This window comes from Culex pipiens, chromosome 3 (genome assembly GCF_016801865.2).
Source record: "Culex pipiens pallens isolate TS chromosome 3, TS_CPP_V2, whole genome shotgun sequence".
NCBI lineage: Eukaryota > Metazoa > Arthropoda > Insecta > Diptera > Culicidae > Culex > Culex pipiens.
Window position 1 is genome coordinate 166,867,954 of NC_068939.1, and position 20,276 is coordinate 166,888,229.

A 20,276-nucleotide genomic window follows, 5' to 3' on the forward strand; every position below is an offset into this window, starting at 1 on the left:
GATGAAAAATCCACAAACCTGAAACATGTACTTGTCCAGCATGTTGAGCGAGTTGTTGGTCGTCTTGACGGTGACCACGGCGTAGTCCGCCTCCTTCCGGATGAAGAACCGAATGTCGATGTTGTCCCGGCTGAAGACCGTGATTGTGGTGGCGCCAACGTCCGGCACGGAGTTGCTGACCACCGTCGAAGGAATCGTATTCCCGTTCACACCCAGCCCGAGCAGGTCCAGAAAGTCCGCGTTCGGCGCCGATTGCTGCTGCTGCTGCATCGGACTGGGCGTAGTCGCCGTACTGGTGGACCCACTGCCGAAAGAGTCACCACCCAGCAGATCCAACAGGATGTCTTGATTCTACGAGATCAAAAATAATTCAAATTAAAGCCTTAAATCAGCAATTTCACAAAAACCCTCACCGATCGATCCTCCAGCGGGGTGCTGGTGGACTCCGCACTCGGCGAAGCCGTCGACGGTTGCGCGTCCTCCGAGGCGGTAAAGTCCGAGTTGTACTCCGAGCTGGCCATGTCGGAGATCTTGAGCGTGGGCATCTTCTCGAGCAGGGCGGCCCGCAGGTGGCTGTAGCTGGTGAAGAGCGTGCTGAACTCGACGGCGCGCTGCTGCAGGTCCACGTTCAGGTGCGCGCGGAACGTGTTGATGATGTTTTGGATGTTGCTGGAAAAGGGAGGAGGAGTAGGGGAAACGAAATTGAAAGGTTTTGTTTTTTTTCGACTCATCTGCCTCGCGAAATGTTTGGTGAGAAGTGATAAGTTTGCGGATATCCCATGGGGGAATTGCTGTACAAACAAAACAAGTTTGTGGATATGATTGATCAGGAAATAATCCTCAATCAATCTTCATATAAGCGAGAGGATATTTGGTGAAAAATGGAAAAAAAATCACGAATTGATTTTTCAAAGGTTATTTTACTGTTTATAGCTTTACATAACTTTTAACTCATAAGTATGTTTACTCTAGGGTTTTTCTCAAAATTTATTTTCCCTGAAAGAGCACGCAGCTAGCAAAATCTAAACTTAGAAACATGTACCCTCCCTGTAAAGGCTTATGAATTGATCTCAGTTGAAAGGTTCTCCAAATCTCTGAATTGCAAATGTAACATCCTGGAGCAGAACTGTTAAATTATAATAAACACCAATTGAATTGAATTGAAATAAGTATGTTTACTAGTACAATCTAATCTAATCGAACACAAGTGTAGCCAGTCTAAAACAGGATCCTGGACGACCATGTGATTCAATTACGCCTAATATACTTTCTTGTCTTCATTATTGATGATTGCAGTAGAACGGATCCATAATTCATTCATTTTGGTCTTTTCTAAAGATTTTTTAACAGGTCATGAAATACAATAGCTTATAGTGCCTTTCATAAAAAAAACTCTGCTTTTGGTATTTTTTTGTTATTTGGGTCATTTTGGAGATTTTGGTCATTTTAGTCATTTGGTCATTTGGTCATTTGGTCATTTTGGTAATTTAGATCATTTTGTTCAAATTGTTCATTTTGGTAATTTTTGTCATTTTGTTCATTTTGGTCATTTTGGTAATTTTGGTAATTTTTGTCATTTTGATCATTTTGGGCATTTTTGTCATTTTGATCATTGTGGCCATATTTGTCATTTTGTTATTTTTTGTCATTTTGGTCATTTTGTTAAATTTGTCCATTTTGATCTTTTTGGCCATTTCTGTCATTTTGGTTATTTTGATCATTTTGGGCATTTTTGTCATTTTGTCATTTTTGTCATTTTGGTCATTTTGGTCAATTTGTTCAAATTGTCCATTTTGGACATTTTGTTCATTTTGGTCATTTTTGTTAATTTGGCCAATTTTGTAATTTAGCTCATTTTGTGCATTTTGGTCATTTTGATAATTTTGGTCATTTTGGTCATTTAGGACATTTTGTTCATTTTTGTTTTTTTTTTTTGTAATTTTGGTCATTTTTGTCATTTTGGGTCATTTTGGGTAATTTTGTCATTTTGGTCTTTTTGGCAGTGATCCCCGTGCACCGCGTTCAACCGCGTTCTCTGTTTTCTGTACTCGATCAAACACCAGCACCACGTGTGCACGCATGCAAGCAAATCTAAACTCTGCCGTGTATAGGCTGTACGCGCACACGAACCTCAAGTTTAAACCGAACCTTGCACCTCGGGTACAAACCCCGTGCAGGCCGACGACGCAGAAAAGAGACAAAAATATTTTCCTCACTCTCCCTCTGCTGTAAAGTGGTGTTTCATTCCCCGCTGCAGTCACACTACAGTGTTTGCCACAGAGAGAGTGAGAAGCAGTCATTTTTTCGTCTCTTCGCTCGCACGGCGTTGTACCCGAGGTGTGCACCCCGTGTTTACACCGCGTGTAAACTTGAGTGCGCCGTGCGGGGAGAACTCGAACATGGTAGCCTGGTGTGTTTGAGGCTCATCTGCACTGAAAACTTGTACGGCGTGTACGGTGTGCGTGCGTTTCGGGAAGACTGCTTTTTGGTCATTTTGGACATTTTGTTCATTTTGGTATTTTTTGTTATTTTTGTTATTTTTGGCATTTTGGTCGTTTTGGGTCATTTTGTCATTTTGGTCATTTTGGTCATTTTTGTTATTTTTGTCATTATGGTAATTTTTGTCATTTTGATCATTTTGTCATTTTGGTCATTGTGGTCATTTTGGTCATTTGGGTCATTTTGGTCATTTTGGTCATTTTGGCCATTTTGGTAATTTTTATCATTTTGATCATTTTGGTCATTTTTATCATTATGGTCATTTTTATCATTTTGGTGATTTTTGTCATTTTGTATTTTTGCTCATTTTGGTCATTTTGGTCATTTTGGCCATTTTTGTCATTTTGGCCATTTTTGTCATTTTGTTAATTTTAGTCATTTTGGTCATTTTGGTAATTAAGGATATTCTGTTCAAATTATTCATTTTGGTCAAATTTTTGTCATTTTGTTAACTTTTGTCATTTTGCTCATTTTGCTCATTTTGGTCATTTTTGTCATTTTGTTCATTTTGGTCATTTTAGTCATTTTTAACATTTTGATAATTTGGGTCATTTTGGTAATGTTTATCATTTTGTTCATTTTGGTAATTTAGGTTACTTTGTTCAAATTGTTCATTTTGGTCATTTTTGTTATTTTGGTCATTTTGTTCATTTTGGTCATTTTGATCAATTTGGTCATTTAGGTCAATTGGGTAATTTTGATTTTTTGGCCATTTTGGTCATTTTGGTCATTTGGCAATTTAGTTCATTTTGATCATTTTGCTCATTTTGGTCATTTTGGTTATTTTGGTCATTTTGGTCATTTTGGTCATTTTGGTAATTTGGTCATTTTTATCATTTTTGTCATTTTGCTCATTTTGATAATTTTGGCCATTTTTGTAATTTTGTAATTTTTTGTCATTTTGCTCATTTTGGTCATTTTTGTCATTTTGTTCATTTTGGTTATTTTAGTCATTTTGTTATTTTTTGTCATTTAGGTCATTTTGTTCAAATTGTTCATTTTGGACATTTTGTTCATTTTGGTAATTTTTGTTATTTTGGCCATTTTGATAATTTTGATCTTTTTGGTAATTTTAATCGTTTAGGTCATATTGAACATTTTGGTCATTTTTGTAATTTTGCTCATTTTGTTCATTTTGGTCATTTTGATCATTTTGGTCAATTTGGTCATTTAGATCATTTTGCTTGTTTTGCAATTTTTGTCATTTTGATCATTTGGCCATTTTGGTCATTTTTGCCATTTTGGTCTTTTTTTGCCATTTTGATCATTTTGGCCATTTTTGTCATTTTTATTATTTTGTTAATTTTGGTCATTTTGGTCTTTTTGGTCATTTTGGCAATTTTTGTCATTTTGTTCATTTGCCCATTTGGTCATTTTGTTTTTTTTTATCATTTTGGTAACTTTGGTCAGTTTTGCTTATTTTCGCTTCGCTTCGCTAGGAGACGGTGATTTTAGCGGATTGCAGACTGGATTTTCGCCATGTGATGTGATGATTGTCTAAGCCCAAGTTGCCTAGGAATCGATAATTGGGAATAGAACCAATTCCACCTGAACCAGATTCTCACCACCATGGCAGCCGTCCATTGCCGGCCGCTCCCATCTCCACCGCGCACCAGGGACAAGGAAAGGGAATTGGAAGACGGGAAGTGTTGATGCTCCACTTTTTTAAGAGTATTAAGGGAAAATCTCCACGGTATCCTCAAGTAAGTTTCGCTTGGAGTTGGACGGTTTTTGGGAAGGTGAATGGTCTGAGGAGCCACTCTAGGCGAGTGGTAACGACCGTTGGCATTGTTGTTCGAATTCTTCGTGTGTTCTCATTTCTAATGGGAATGCTTTCAATTCTTCTCATCTCTTATTGGATGAATTCTAGCAGTCGCCCAGGCTATTTATCCAGGTTTTTAAGCGAAGATGGCGTTCGGATGGTGAACGCCCGAAATGTCAAAATCGCGCAGAAGCACCAACATTAGAAAAAAGAATGTGGCTGTCATGCCATGGCACACTTGTTCCGTAATGTTGGTACCACTGCGTGATTTTGACATTTCGGGCGTTCACCATTCGAACGCCATCTTCGCTTAAAAACCTCGATAGCGAGGTAATGTAGGTTCATTTCAAATGCGCCTGCATGCATGCAATGCAATGCATTCTTGTATGTTCTGATATTCAACTTGCATTCAACTTTATTCTCGTCCGTTTCTTGGATTCAACTATATCAGTCTAAGTCCTACTAAAGCTACTAATGCTCCACGGTAAATTGGAAAGCATTTTGCTTGCCAATCCTATGGACAGGGGATCGAACCCCGCCGTGAGCTGAAGTTTTTCATTAATTCCAAATTCAATGAGTCCAGAACTTTCTCGTTGGGAGCAGATGGGTATCGAACCCAGAACCATTCGCTTATAAAGCGAACATCGTAACCATTCAGCCACGACCGCTCCTCTTTGGTCAGTTTTGCTTATTTTGGTGATTTTGTTCATTTTGGTCATTTTAGCAATTTTGGTAATTTGGTACTTTGGTCATTGTGATATTTTTTGAAAAATTTGGTTATTTTTTCATTTTTGTCATTTTGGTCTTTTGGCCATTTTGGTCATTTTGGCCATTTTGGTTATATTGGTCATTTTAGTCATTTGGCCATATTGGTAATTTTGGTCATTTAGGTTATTTAGGTGTTTTTTGTCATTTTAGTTATTTTTGTCTTTTTTGTCATTTTGGCCATTTTAGACATTTTGTTCATTTTGTTAATTTTGGTCATTTAGGTAATTTTGGTCATCATGATCAATCATTTTGGTAATTTTTATCATTTTGGTAATTTTTGTTCATATTGGTCATTTTGGTAATTTTGGTAACTTTTGTTCTTTTTGGACATTTTGTTCATTTTGGTCATTTGTTCACTTTGGCCATTTTTGTCATTTTGGTAATTTTGTTCAATTTGTTCATTTTGGTCATTTAGATCATTTGGTAATTTTGGTAATTTTGGCCATTTTGGTCATTTAGGTATTTTTTGTCATTTTGGTCATTTTGGTCATTTTTGTCTATTGATCATGTGGTAATTTTGGTAATTAAGTAATTTTTGTCATATTGGTCATTTTGGTCATTTTTGTCATTTGGGTCATTTTTGTCATTTTGTTAATTTTGGTCATTTTGGACATTTTGGCCATTTTGGTTATTAGGTCATTTTGGCAAAGTTGGTAATTTTTGACATTTTTGTCATTAAGGTCATTTAGGTCATTTGGTAATTTTGGTCGTTTTGGCCAATTTGGTCATTTTTGTAATTTTTGCCATTTTGGTCTTTTAGGTAATTTTGGTCATTTGGGTCATGTGAGTCATTTGGGTCATTTTTGTCATTTTGGTAATTTTGGACATTTTGACCATTTTGGCCATTTGGGTTATTTGGTTTTTTTGTCATTTTTGTTATTTTTGTCATTTAGGTCATTTAGGTCATTTGGTAATTTTGGTAATTTAGGTCATTTTGGCCAATATGGTAATTTTTGTCATGTTGGGCATTTTGGTAATTTTGCTTATTTTGATCATTTGATTATTTTGATAATTTAGGTAATTTTGGCCATTTTGGTCATTTTAGTCATTTAGGTAATTTTGATCATTTGGTAATTTTGGTAATTTAGGTCATTTTTATCATTTGGTTATTTTGGTAATTTAGGCCATTTAGGTCATTTTGGCAAGTTTGGTAATTTTGGTTGGTCATTTGGTCATTTATTCATTTGGTCTTTCTGGCGGGGCTTCCCTATGATCAAAGGAGCGGAATGAATGAATGAATGAATGAATTTATGATTTTTTTTGTACAGCGGCACGTTCAAACGGCTTGTACTTACGCCGTGCAGTGCTCCATCCGTACGCTGATTTTCGCCAGCGACACCAGAATGTACTGCTTGGTGGTGATGGACAGCTGGGGCGCCCACAGCAGCTGCCGGTAGTGCTCGATCAGTTCGTCCTCTGTGGAATTACATACAGAAACTCATTCGATTTTTCGATTTGACAAGGTTGAAGGAAAAACTCACCATCGAAATTGCCCGCCTCGCCGTATTCGCCGAGCGTCCAAACGGCGACCTGCACCAGCGGCTGCCGGTTCTCGAGCTGGTTCATGTTGGTGATCGCTTCCCACATCTTGCCGCTGATGAAGCTCTGCTCGTCGCGGGGTGCGTTCGAAATCAGCTGGATCGTGGAGGAAATTACGTCGTCCCGGATGTTGTTGCCCGTCTGTTTGAAGTTGACTGTTTGGTAAGATTTTCTTTTAAGAATTTTAGGGTGTACTTACGATGGTTAGGACTTTCAGTAGGACGTCCAGATGCCAGTGAACGGACGGGGAGTACAGTTCGGCGGCACTGACGATCTTGCTGCTGCAGATGCTCTTCATGTCGGCGTCGGCCGTGGCCAGATATTTGAGCAGTTCGCGCACGATCATTTCGATGCTTTGGGCGTTGACCAGCGAGAAGGAGAGTTCCATGGCGCACTTTTGGATCGAGCTGTCCGCATCGGTAAGGCACTCGAGGATTGTGATACGGTGGCGCTGGACGGCCGTCATGTCCCGCTGGACGGTTCGGACCAGCGTCAGCAGACCCACGAAGCGGATGTTTTTGTCGCTGTTGAGCAGGAATCGGCCCAGGATGTTGACGGCCAGGACGCGCAAGCTGTTTTCCGACTCGACGTTCATGATCGTGAGTACGGTTTCGTACAGGATCGCGTTGCCGGCGTTTTTGTTCGTTTCGGTGTTGGTCGCGACCTGGGCCAGCACGTCGTTCATGATCTCCGACTGGTCCGGATCGCCGTGGCCCAAGATTCGCAACAGTCGTAGGATCTTGACCTGCAGGAACGGATCGCTGACGCCGTTTACCACGTGCTCCGGCGAATAGCCGCTCACGATGAGCGTCTTCAGCATCCGCACCAACGTCGGAATCGACGACTTGAAGTAGTTCAGCACGACCGGACTCTGCTCGCACATCTCCGTCACCAGCGTGATCGTGGACACCAGAATGCCGTGATTCTTGTCGTTTAGGAAGGCCGCACACTTGGGCATGTACTCGTCCATCAGCTCAGGCACTCGGCGGACCATCCGGAAGGCACACAGGATCGCTTTCTTGCGCAGGAACGTGTTCGAGGACGCGATCAGTCGCTCAATCTCGTGGGCCAGATCGTGCGCCATCTCGGGCGAAGCGATCGCGGCCAGCGTACACAGCGCCGTCCCCACGATGAACTGCGTCGAGCTGTTGAGGTCACTGCGAAGAATCGAGAGGCATTTTAACGATCTGTAGAGTTCAAGACATTTCAACAACCTACTTTTTGAGACAATTCGTAAGCAGCACGTGCACGTCGGCCCGCTCGTCCAGCAGCAGCATCGCCCCGAGGTAGCCGATCCGTTTGTCCGTGTACTTGGGGCTGGCGGCCAGCTTGAGCGCTTCCATCTGGCCAAAGTGGGCCGGGTAGCCTAGCATGTGAATGTAGAGCAGTTTGGCCATGTTTCGGCATCTGCACTTATTTGTAAAGTGTTACACACATCAATTTGGAACTAAGAAACAAGAAATGGGGAAAAAATGGGAAAGGGAATGGTGTACTACTCACTTCCAGATGCAGTCCGTCTCGCGGAACGTACTCCGGATATAGGCACATTCGGTGTTGACGACGGCGCGCTCCTCGGCCGCGGTACGGGAGGCACGGATATTGCGGATGAGCTCGCGGAGGCGCGTCGGCGAAGGCTTTCTTACTGCAAAAAAAGAGAAGAAGAAGGGAAGTTGAGTTTGAGGGCATTTCCGGGAAATAATTTTCATAAATTGAACTAAATAAAAAACTAAAAACTAAAAACTAAAAACAAAAAACAAAAAACTAAAAACTAAAAACTAAAAACTAAAAACTAAAAACAAAAAACTAAAAACTAAAAACTAAAAACTAAAAACTAAAAACTAAAAACTAAAAACTAAAAACTAAAAACTAAAAACTAAAAACTAAAAACTAAAAACTAAAAACTAAAAACTAAAAACTAAAAACTAAAAACTAAAAACTAAAAACTAAAAACTAAAAACTAAAAACTAAAAACTAAAAACTAAAAACTAAAAACTAAAAACTAAAAACTAAAAACTAAAAACTAAAAACTAAAAACTAAAAACTAAAAACTAAAAACTAAAAACTAAAAACTAAAAACTAAAAACTAAAAACTAAAAACTAAAAACTAAAAACTAAAAATAGTTGCAAACGGACAAAAAAGACAAAAAAGACAAAAAAGACAAAAAAGACAAAAAAGACAAAAAAGACAAAAAAGACAAAAAAGACAAAAAAGACAAAAAAGACAAAAAAGACAAAAAAGACAAAAAAGACAAAAAAGACAAAAAAGACAAAAAAGACAAAAAAGACAAAAAAGACAAAAAAGACAAAAAAGACAAAAAAGACAAAAAAGACAAAAAAGACAAAAAAGACAAAAAAAGACAAAAAAAGACAAAAAAGACAAAAAAGCTTTTTTCTTTGTATAACTACACTTTTACGCAATTACTTACGAATATTGGTTTCTATCGTTTCATTGATCACTTGTTTGATATTGTTGATTGTGAGCCCTGGGCTATATCTGTAAGTGAGAGAAAGAGAATAAAAACTATGATATAATGTTGCATGTTGAAATCACATGATGCGTCAACGTTTAGATTGATGTTACTGATGATTGATGTAGATAAAATGGCAGTTAATCCAATTTGATGTGACTTCCAACTGATTTGCCTTTTTTAATGCGTTTCCCCTCATCACCATAAGCTTGACGTATTTTACGTCACAAATCTACTGGAAGTTGGCTTTTAGCATTTTATTTGCTGGAAATAAATGCTCACGATTTATCTACTCTCCCGTAAGAATTTGTGCATTTTTTTTTCTTTCATCCCAAACCGTCCAATAATCCCACACCCCAGCCCGGTTTAGGTCACATTCAGCAATAAATATTACGAAAGCCCTCCAAAATCTGGAAAACCACATCTTGGAAAAGGCACTTGAGATTATCGGAGGCTGTAGACTTGAGTGAAGTGGAAAATCTGTCCCCTCATCCGATCAGAGTAATTCGATGACAAGCGCGAGGGGTTGGACACTGGGGCAGTTTATTCTTGGAATAAACAAAAAAAAAACAAAGCTTGCGGTGACTTCCCTCAAAGGGCAACCTGTTTCAGTAGTGAGGGTCACCACAGCAGGAGACAGGCCATTAATCATTATCTAATTGACAGTCCCCTCCTGGTCTGTCGTTTAATTATACGCATCGTTGCCCCTCGTCCACAACCCTGCGGAGTGGGATCTTGGGGGGTAAGCTGCAGTGGTCACAAATCACAAAGGTTTTTCGGGTGGGGTAAGTGGTGTGGTTAGCGGGGGGTACCCATGTTGACCCAAATGTCAATTTACCTTATGGGTGGGTTATCGTCCCCCTAATGAGTATCAGAACTCATCCTCCTCAAGGACCTTTTGAACATGTTTGAGAAGCGAGGGGTGGGACACTTATTAATTAGTTAAATAAATTATTATTTTTTTCCAATTTTATTTATTATTTTGTTATTTAAATTTTTTTCACTTTCAATTCTCTTTGCTTCAAAAATCATAAATTTACCCCTCGGTTCAAACAAACTTTTATTTCAAGCACTCCCACGTTCACCCCTCACTCCCATCACCTTCTGTATGATTGATTCTGTCAACTGATGTGGATTAAACGTGTGTTGTTGTTTTGCGTTTCAAATAAATTAATGGGGAATCAATCTGGATCGGGGAGCATCGCGCAGAAAAACGGTTTCCATTTAATTGATAGTCAGCAGCTGAGCCGGGAAAATATCGACCCGGCTCGGCTCCGTAGCCTCCACCTCATGCATAATGGATTAGCTTTCGAGTGGGGGTTCAGGGGGTGGTGAAAGCTTCCGCGTCAGCGATCCGAGGCCAATCGAAAGCGAGATTAAAAGTTGGAAACAGTTTAAAAAAAATCAATGGAAATGGACGATGGGGTCAGACATTTTGGATGGAGTTTCCTGGTTTTAATGATTCTGGAGCAACGTTTGAAAAGGGTGCATAAGCATTTTAACAGCAAGGATTGTTTTGCAATTTTCGAGACAGCAGATAACTATTTACAGGCCAGCTGTTGTTTTTTTATTTCGAGTTTTGACAAAAAGTTATCTAAAAGCCGAGGATTAGCAAATTGGTTCAAACTGTCAGCGTTCTTATCAGCCTTAGTCTAATGTTGCTAAAAAGGTGTCATGTTTTTAAAATAAATTTAGGTTATATTTTAATACTGTAGTTTGAGAAATTTTCATTTATTTTTTTCAGATCTGTTTTTTTTCTGCCATATCATTTTTTATCAAATTTTTCACTTATTTGGAATACAGTCCAGATTCGATTATCCGAAGGTTTGTATGGGACTTCGGTTAATCGAATCACGAACAAAAAAAAAAAATGTTTTCGGATGTTTTCACTTTCTTGTTTTTAACATAAAATTTGAGCTCTGCGACCCCATTTTAGTTAAAATTGTGTTTTTTCAATATTGCATCACTGCCATTTTGGCCGCCATTAGTTTAGGGGTCATACATAAGCTCGACAATAAAAAATAAGACAACGAATTTTTTTTTTGTGATTCGATTATCCGAAGTGATTTTTTTTGAAAAAAGTGAGTTTTACCTTTCCAACATGGCAGACTTCTAAAAATATATTGATATATTTTCCATTCCTTAAAAAAAAAAACAAGTTGTAGTTGTAATATTTTTGCGAGTTTTTTTTTTCAATCTTTCAAACCTGAGCATTTCTGTAAAAAAAGTCATACTTCTTTGTAAGATTTTTCATTCTTTTAAAAAATCCTATTCTTGATATTCATAATATTTGTGTGATTTTTTTGTGAGTATCATAATAACACAGCTCCACACTGTTGAATTTGATGTAAGTAAACGCCCCAGTCTGGTCAAGGTATGATAGATTTGGGCTCCCTGAACACGCTACAGTCGACAGAATTTAATTTATGGAACATGAATGGAATAAATAGAATTATAAATTTCGGATATAAATTGTATGGAATCACCTTAAGCAACCATGCCACACCCTTATTTTTTTTAAAGAAGATTCCATAACATTTATACCCGAGATTTTCAATTTTATTTATTCCATTCAAATCAATAAAATTCAATTCTGTCGATTGGAGCATATTAAGGGAGTCCAAATCTATCATACCTTGATGAAACTGAAGCGTTTACTGACATCAACTTCAAAAATGTCGAGTTGTGAAAAAAGTCTGAATTCTAATTTTTTTTTAAGTATTATATACTTTTTTAAAAATTAGAAGAGAAATTAACTTTTTCTATACTTCTATAGCTGTTTTTTTTAAATATTTAGGCATGGGACCATCCATAAACCACGTGGAAAAATCTGTTTTGTATGGATCGTGGACAATCGCCATGCCCCCCCCCCCCTTAAAATGTCCACGTGGTTTATGGATGGTCACCATTTAGGCTCCATCGAAAATATTTTCTTTTTGGTAAAGTTGTACAAATTGATGTGGGTTTAAGCTACACTATAAAAAAAAAACATACTTTAGAAAAGGTCCAAACCAATCCATTTAGAACATATTAAAAGTTAGGCATGCTAACGAATTCTCGTTTCTGACATTGAAAATGGAACCTGAGACATCTGTGTTCAAAAATTTTTCTTTATTTTGACGATACATTCAAAATTTTAGCGAAATACATATTTACAGAACAAAAATTTTTTAAAGTATAATTTTGTTTTACATAAAAAAAGACTTAAACTTGAAAACGGAGCATGCTGATGATTTTTCAAGATTTCAAATTTGATTTTATATCAAAACATTAATCAAAGTTGCCATTATTTTTAAAATCAATAATTAAAAGTAACATAAGGCTGTTTTTTTTTAAATTAAATTATTGTTTTTGGACAAAAATTTACCATCGCAACATGTGTTTCACTCCAATAATAATTACATTCTAAAAATACCCATTGTTTTATACAAAAAGTAAAACCGCCAAAATTATAACTTGCAAATATATTGAAAATCTAGAGATTTATTTTAAAGCGGTCTAATAAGCCTTATTTTGTACTTTTGTTTTCTGAGTGTTTTTAAATATTTATGACTGAAGGTGGGTTCAAACACACTAAAAATGCAAAAAAAAAAACTCCAGACTATAATTAAGCAATTTAAAAAAAGCTGAGCTATTTTTTTTACGATTTTTTTTTGTGCGATAAAATGGCGAACTGTAAGTATGAAATTTATAAAAAATATAAACTAAATATTTAAAAAGGGCCTAAACATTAGGGTGGCTTGAAGTTGTATGGGAAAAATTCAAAATGGACTAATTCAATCAGAACAGGCATTTTCCGGTCCCATTTGGGCCCCCAAACAACCCCCCAAAATTTGGTAGCGATTGGATTTGACCCGGCTTTCCGCAAAGCGATTCAAATTTGTATGGAAATTTGTATGGGAAAACCCTCTTTTTTACATTTTGATTTTTATAATTTTAATTTTTCACTCAATTTAAAAACTAACACCGTAGAAGTATAGTCCTGAATGTCCTCTAAAACTTTCCCGAAGAAAGTATGGTCCTATCTTGTTTCTGGAAAAAGATACAGAGTTTTTAAAACAGGCATTTCAAAATAATTGCTGAAAATTATATTTCTTGCCAACACTGCCAGTACTTCGGTAGATATTTCGAAATCTTATTTTTAAACGTAATAAGGAAGCAACCTAGCAAAATGGTGTCTTAGGAAAAGTTGTTGTATATGAATGTGGCTTTTATTTAAAAATATTGACATGCAGGGTGACACACATACAGGGTGTCAACCAAGCCCTAACTTCTACTGGTGAACTTTTAAAGCGTTGGTGTCTTAGAAAAAGTTGTTAAGCTACTTATTCCGAGAAATTTTGACATTGTTGGAAGACAGGGTGGCACATCTACAGGGTGTCAACCCATTTCTAGCTTCTATTTAAGACCTTTTTGATCACTATAAAGTGGATGAAAAAGAGTACAAATCGCAAATAAGACCTGCCACGCAAAAAGAGGCTGAACAAAAAATCGGAAAAAGTCAGTTTTTCACATAAAATTTCCTGGGGAATCGATTGCACATGATTGCAAACACGGTAATAAAGTTAAGATGCTAGTTTGACAACTTTCCGATCAAATGTATTTTTCTGTATAAAATGTAAGTAATGTAAATCTTTCCTAGTTCCTGAGGGGAACACCCTTGAAGTGTATCGGGGCCGGCATTTACAAAGCGGATTCAGTGGCAATTTCATTCTCAACTTAATGTTAACTTTTTTAAGGTTAATGTTAACATTCCATAGGTCGCCTCCCTAAAGTGTCGTGATAAGGTCCAGTTTGTGACGATACACTACCTTCCCTTTCGAATCTCGAAGAGAAACGATCACCAGTTGTGTTGGTCCGAGCCGGGATTTGAACCCCGATCTACCGCTTACTAGGCGGAAGCGTTACCACTAGGCTACGTGGCTCGGAAAAATGTAAGGAAGTTGAATAATGGAATTCCTTCTGTAAAAATGTAAAGGACAAAATCGGCCGATTTCTATCATTTTTATTATCTTTTTATCTGGCTTAAACTTTGTGGAGGCCTTCCCTATCACCAAAGAAGCCATTTTGTGTAATTGGTTCACCCATACTATTTTGGCAGCTGTTCGTACAAAAATGGTACGCAAATATAAAAAAACTGTAACTTTTCAAGAATTTGTTTTATTGATTTAGTGTCTTCGGCCAAGTTGCTCAGTTTTTAAACCATTCAGAAGCTAGGAGTTTGAACATTTTTCCGACGAGTTATGATTTTTTTAAATAGTGATTTTTGTAAAAAAAATCTTGTAATTAAAATTTTTGACCCTCATTTTTATGTAATTAAATGAAATTCAAAATAAAAAATAAATTTGCAATATCTGAAACTGTTTTTAATCATGCGAAATCGATTCCCCCGGAAATTTTATGCGAAAAACTGACTTTTTACGAATTTTTGTTCAGCCTCTTTTTGCGTGGCAGGTCTAATTTGCGATTTGTACTCTTTTTCAAGTGATCTCATTACAAGTGATCAAAAAGGTCTTAAATAGAAGCTAAAAATGGGTTGACACCCTGTAGATGTGCCACCCTGTCTTCCAACAATGTCAAAATTTCTCGGAATAAGTAGCTTAACAACTTTTCCTAAGACACCAACGCTTTAAAAGTTCACCTGTAGAAGTTAGGGCTTGGTTGACACCCTGTAGGTGTGTCACCCTGCATGTCAATATTTTTAAATAAAAGCCACATTCATATACAACAACTTTTCCTAAGACACCATTTTGCTAGGTTGCTTCCGTATTACGTTAAAACATAAGATTTCGAAATATCTACCGAAGTACTGGCAGTGTTGGCAAGAAATATAATTTTCAGCACTTATTCTGAAATGCCTCTTTTAAAAACTCTATATCTTTTTCCAGAAGCAAGATAGGACCATACTTTCTTCTGGAAAGTTTTAGAGGACATTCAGGACTATACTTCTACGGTGTTAGTTTTTAAATTGAGTGAAAAATGAAAATTATAAAAATCAAAATGTAAAAAAGAGGGTTTTCCCATACAAATTTCCATACAAATTTGAATCGCTTTGCGGAAAGCCGGGTCAAATCCAATCGCTCCCAAATTTTGGGGGGTTGTTTGGAGGCCCAAATGGGACCAGAAAATGCCTGTTCTGTAAAATTGAACATGTCGAGCCACCCTACTAAACATGCTATTTATGATAATAAACGTAGGAAATGCATTTTTAATCGATTTTAGTTGATTTGACTGTTGTTTCCATTAAAATTTCAAAGTTTTCGAAATAAAATATTTTGTTTACCCCCTGATTTTTCGAGTCGATTTTGAAGGGGGGATTCGACATAAACTTTGAAACATAATTGAGCAATTCCAGCTCAAATCAGGAATTTTTCTGGTACTTTTGTACCCGACCCTCTCCGATGAAGCTTTTTAGACATGTTATCCTATGCCTATATAAGCCATTTTTGTGTATATGGAGCCAACTGTACTCGAAAATGACATTTGAGAAGGGCGTAGATAATTGTAAAATTTTTGTATTTTGTAATTTAAAAACGACTTTAACTCAAAGCCGTTGCTTCGTATCAAAAAGTGGTCAAAGACAAACTTGTAGGAAATTGAAAAACTGACAAGACAACGTTTTACGATGGATCAACTATGGTCCCCGTGGAAAGAGCTGTTAAGTAGGACCTTTTCTGTTAAGAGGGCCCCTCGAAGTTAATTATTTTAAATTGATTTTAAAATCCATTTTTTTCATCCTATTTTTTGACTGTCTGCCCGATATGTCAGCCAACATATTTTGCAGAACTGTGACAGCTCGAGCTCAATCATCAAGGTATTTAGATTAGATAAGGTAAGGCGGGATTTCCCAACTGTCAAAATAGTTTGCACGAAACCCGGATTTTATATGGAGATTTTCAGAAAAGTGACATTTGGACCATTTTCCGGGCCTATTTCACCGGATTTTTTTTTTCTGTAGGGTGGTAAAGCATTCTAAAGTGAATCGAAAAACGCGTGTTAATGAATCATTTTTTTTTGAAAAAATATTTTTTTCACCGGGCCTTGAAACAGCCTAATACAATAAACTGCCAGATTTTGAATGAAACTGCAAAACCACTGCTCAATCCACTCAAGCATTCAAAAATTCCATCCCCAAACATCTGCTCTAGTTTCGTTCACCGAAAATTCAAGAAAACCCGCCATCGCCAGAGTCGGAACAGGCTTTCCCACGATTTAGCGTGCTCGCGGAAGACCGCCGTGATGAACCGGTTGAATGTTTTTGAATTTCCTGTGCCGATGCAGCAACGCAGCATTGTTCCAGCCTCGCTTGCTGAATAATTCATAAAGTTTGTAAAATAGTTGTGCCGTTCTGTGTTGTGTTAACGCTTCGTTTGGCAAGTAAGTGATGGAGTTTGGCGAGTTTGTCGTAAAATGGAGTAGGTTTGTAGGTGTCAAATTTTTGTTATTTTTAAGACTTTAAAAATTTTAGATATAATCTTGTAAAAATAAATTTCTCAAAATAAATACTGTTTAGCTTTAAATAAAATATTAAAATTATTTCAGATCTACCCGATTTGACGGTGGTCTTCTGAATCGGAAACGATGCAAATGACAAAACTTTTACGAGTATAGCCAACTCTATTAGTAAGTTTACGAATTATGCGCATTTGCGCTATTTTCACCATTTGAACCATTTTATTTTTTTTGTGGGAATTAATTATTAACAAAAGAAAAAAAGATGTCCTTGTTTAATTTTTCAAAAGAAAAGCCCTAAATTATGTATGATTCTGTCTTACGTTATTTCGAAAGTCTGACTTTTAACGACATTTTCATTTACTTTCCACCCAATCTCGGTTACAGGTGTGACCATACTTATTTTCAAGCCATTATCAAGAAAAGAAAAGAAAAAGTTTTGCGCCTTTCAACGCATAAATTTCGATGGCAATCTGCGAGAGCTCCACTCCGCGTGATTTATGTTTACGACCATTCCGAGCCGTAAGATTTTCCGGAGGTCAACAATTCTGCCGACCATCACGAGGGGAAAACTGGAAAACCGTGTAACGATTTATTCCCGTCCTGTCTAGAAATATTTTTTTATTGATTTCGTCCACCGCGAGGGAAAATTCCGCAAACGTGTTTTCCGAATGCATAAGCTTTCGGGCTGAATTGGCGGGAAAAATGTGAGAAAAATTCCGACGACGACGACGGTGAAAAGAAAAATGACAGTTGGGTTAGTTGTGACAGGTTCATTCAAATCTGAGATCCGGATATAGGGGAAATCTACCCATTTTAATCCTAATAAGCGGTCGTGTATGAATGATGCTGGATAATCTAGAGTCTCCCTTGAATTTTACTAAAACCAAGTACACCAACGAGTAGAGCAAGTTTTTGTGAACATTTCTGTTTATTTTCACTTTCACTAAAAGTTATTCTATTTCTTTACCAAGCATCTAACAAAAAAAAATTCCCAAGGGTATTCTAATCGAGGCGAATGCATTGGGCCACGCCCATTTTTCTAATATCGGCTTAGTTCTTTTTTCTTCCAACACTCTGTCGAGTGTTGCCATTTGCGCTGACATTTCAAACGAACACTCACGAAAAGTGGCATTTATAGGGAAAGTTTCCTGGCATCGCTGGCTGTGCTGCTGGTGGTGTTGACGGCCAGCCTTTGTTCTTTTTTGCCTTCGTCTCTCGCTCGGTTTTCTTCAGCCTTCGAGTGGAATGCAAAGTGAAAATTGAAACGTCAAACGACTTGGCGCGTTTATTTTTTTGATGGCGCTTGCTAATTTATTACATTTTTCGGGATTATTCTTCAAGTGAGTGCCTTACTAATGATCAAAAGAACATGTTGCCGGTAGTTGGAAGCAATTTCATATCTTAAGCGCCGTGAAAAAGTAAGCGAAAGTGAAAAGTTAATTTTGGCGATATTCATTAAGCGTTTGAGGGATTCTCGTGTGTGTCACTGTGTGTGCCAACAAAATGATGAGAAGTGGTCTCGCAAAATACAAATTATGATCAAAAGTGCATTAAATGTGATCTTTTTGGCCAGTAAGTGGCATACATTTGCGTGCTTACTCGAGGCGGTGCTGTTGCTGGTAAGTTTATAGCCCAAATAGTATTTTTGGAGCTTTAATCGAGCATCAAACTCTCCATATGACGAAGATAGGTGTTTGATTGGAAAGGGTAGATTTCCCCTACCGCACCTTTCAACTGAGACTTTTTCCCGTTATTTTTTCTACCAATTTTTCATCATTCGCGGGGAGTGAAACAAAAAGCCCTTTGAAAGTGAGTGTTTGTGGGCATGGGCGTAGGTGGCATAGGGGTTTTCGGTAAAGGATTGAAAATTATTTTGTAAAATTGAAGAAAAAAATATTTTTTTGTTAAAATAAACACTCTGTTACACCATTCAAGTAATGGGGCAACATTGGCTAAGCAAAATCAGAAAGTTTTGTTATCTGTTTTTAAACGTAGGCTTCACACGAAAATTTGTACAGATGGTGTACAAAACTTCCTGTTGTTATTGCTTAGAAAAAAAAGGTGTAGAACAGGGCCAAAGTGCGCACCAGACATTTTGATACTTAATTTTTACATAAAAACTCCTGTTTTAGTCTGTGTTTTGGGTAATATTGTATGTTTACAAAAATAGATAGAAAATTGATGTTTGTGTAATAAAGGTGTCAATGCTAACCAGTTGATTTTTAGGTTCGGAGGATTGCGAAACCAACAACTTTTTTCAAAACAAAAATCAATTATTACAGCAGGTCACAACATAACCGGGATCGGAAAAGCTGAAATAAATTTTTAAGGGATTCTTTAGCTTCAAATGTGATTTGAGAAATAAATTGGAACCACTTTGAATTGCAAGAAAAATCAAGTCTTAATAACTAAAGTACCAACGACGATTGCTGGATCTTCAGCAAATAATCTGTCAAACTGACTGAGAGTTAAGTAAATCTAAATTACTAAATTTGATGAAATTTGAGTTGATGAAAATTCAGTAAAATTCTAATGAATTTTAACGAAAAAACATTGGTGTGCAAATATTTTGTATTAAATTTTTTAGATATTTTTTTTATGGAAATACAAGTGCGCCACTTTTGCTTCGAAAAACATATTTTTAGGAAAAAAGATGTTAAGAATTAAAATGAAGATTATTAAAACTATTTACTTTTAGCAAGGAAATTGGCACTCCAAACACAGAGTAAAAGATTTAAAAAATGTCGTTAACCTGAAGTATTGTAAATCTTACTCTGTAAACAACAAAAATTATATTGAAATGGCCAAAGGGTGACTTTTGTACACAAACCTTTGTTGTTCAAATTTTTCTTAACCTTGTTTCAGTTATTTATTTTGCTTATATGGCAATCTAAAATGTGGTGTTTATATCTTTTATTTCTGCCAAAATCGGACCAAAACAATAAACTTGCAGCAAAAAAATCTCTAGCTGAAATTAGACGAAAATTATTTTTACCCATGAAAAAACTAAAAAATAGCTTCGCACTTCATTTTTTAGAACCATTATCTAGTTCTCGAAAAACAAGTGAATTAAGGTAAATTTTAGTTACAAATTTTGAAGGCAAGTGACAAGGGTATAAAGGATAGACAGAGATCAATACACATTGTTCTGTTTTGTTAAGTCATATCTTAGAAGGTGTGGCCTACAAACATCAAAAAATAAAAATCAATAAAATCAAAATTTGAAGCATGATTTATTCTGCAAAATTTCTCTGACAGTCATCCCACCTATTTGATTACCACAATTTAAATCTTTCAATGTTTATAATTCACAGAATAAAAAACAATCAATTTAAATAATGCTTTGGTCTATCCTTTTATTTATTTAATATTTTCATGTATTATTTTGAAGAAAGGATTGCCTCGTGAGAAATTCTAAATTTTTTGAGAAATTCATTCTTTAAATCTTTGAGAGTTTAGATTTTAAAATAATGTCCATGTAGTAAAAAGCCATTTGAATCCTTATTTTTTAATCTATTTACTACTATTTCATGAAGGAAAATGTGCCCTGCAAAAAAAATTATCGAAAGGTTTGTAGTTTTATTATTGTGAAAAAGGTGAATTTCTCAATGTCGTCAAATCAGCCCTCATCCTAAAACTAAACTTGGAAATTATTGGACATTCAATGAAAAAATAATATTTTTTTGAATTAAAATACAGTGGACTCTCTGGCTGTCGATCATCTTGATATCAATATTGCTCCAGCTGTCAATACATTTTTCAGTCCCTTCAAATGCTTTGATATT

General features: G+C 36.6%; 1 protein-coding gene across 3 annotated transcripts in view; it reads right to left on the reverse strand.

The window, feature by feature from the left end:
* The window catches only part of LOC120418668 (AP-1 complex subunit gamma-1-like), a 102,697-nt gene that overhangs the window by 601 nt on the left and 81,820 nt on the right, over positions 1-20,276 (reverse strand). Inside the window, exons 3-10 of one of the 3 annotated variants that reach the window (XM_039581121.2) lie at positions 8,995-9,062; positions 8,069-8,210; positions 7,787-7,975; positions 6,768-7,725; positions 6,511-6,709; positions 6,325-6,445; positions 414-669; positions 19-351 (exon numbers count right to left, since the gene is read on the reverse strand). In XM_039581121.2, the coding sequence (XP_039437055.1) occupies positions 19-351; positions 414-669; positions 6,325-6,445; positions 6,511-6,709; positions 6,768-7,725; positions 7,787-7,975; positions 8,069-8,210; positions 8,995-9,062 (2,266 nt within the window). Of the gene's footprint in view, positions 1-18; positions 352-413; positions 670-6,324; positions 6,446-6,510; positions 6,710-6,767; positions 7,726-7,786; positions 7,981-8,068; positions 8,211-8,994; positions 9,063-20,276 lie in introns of those variants that run through there. The other 2 variants (XM_039581127.2, XM_039581137.2) reach the window with 2 other exon arrangements.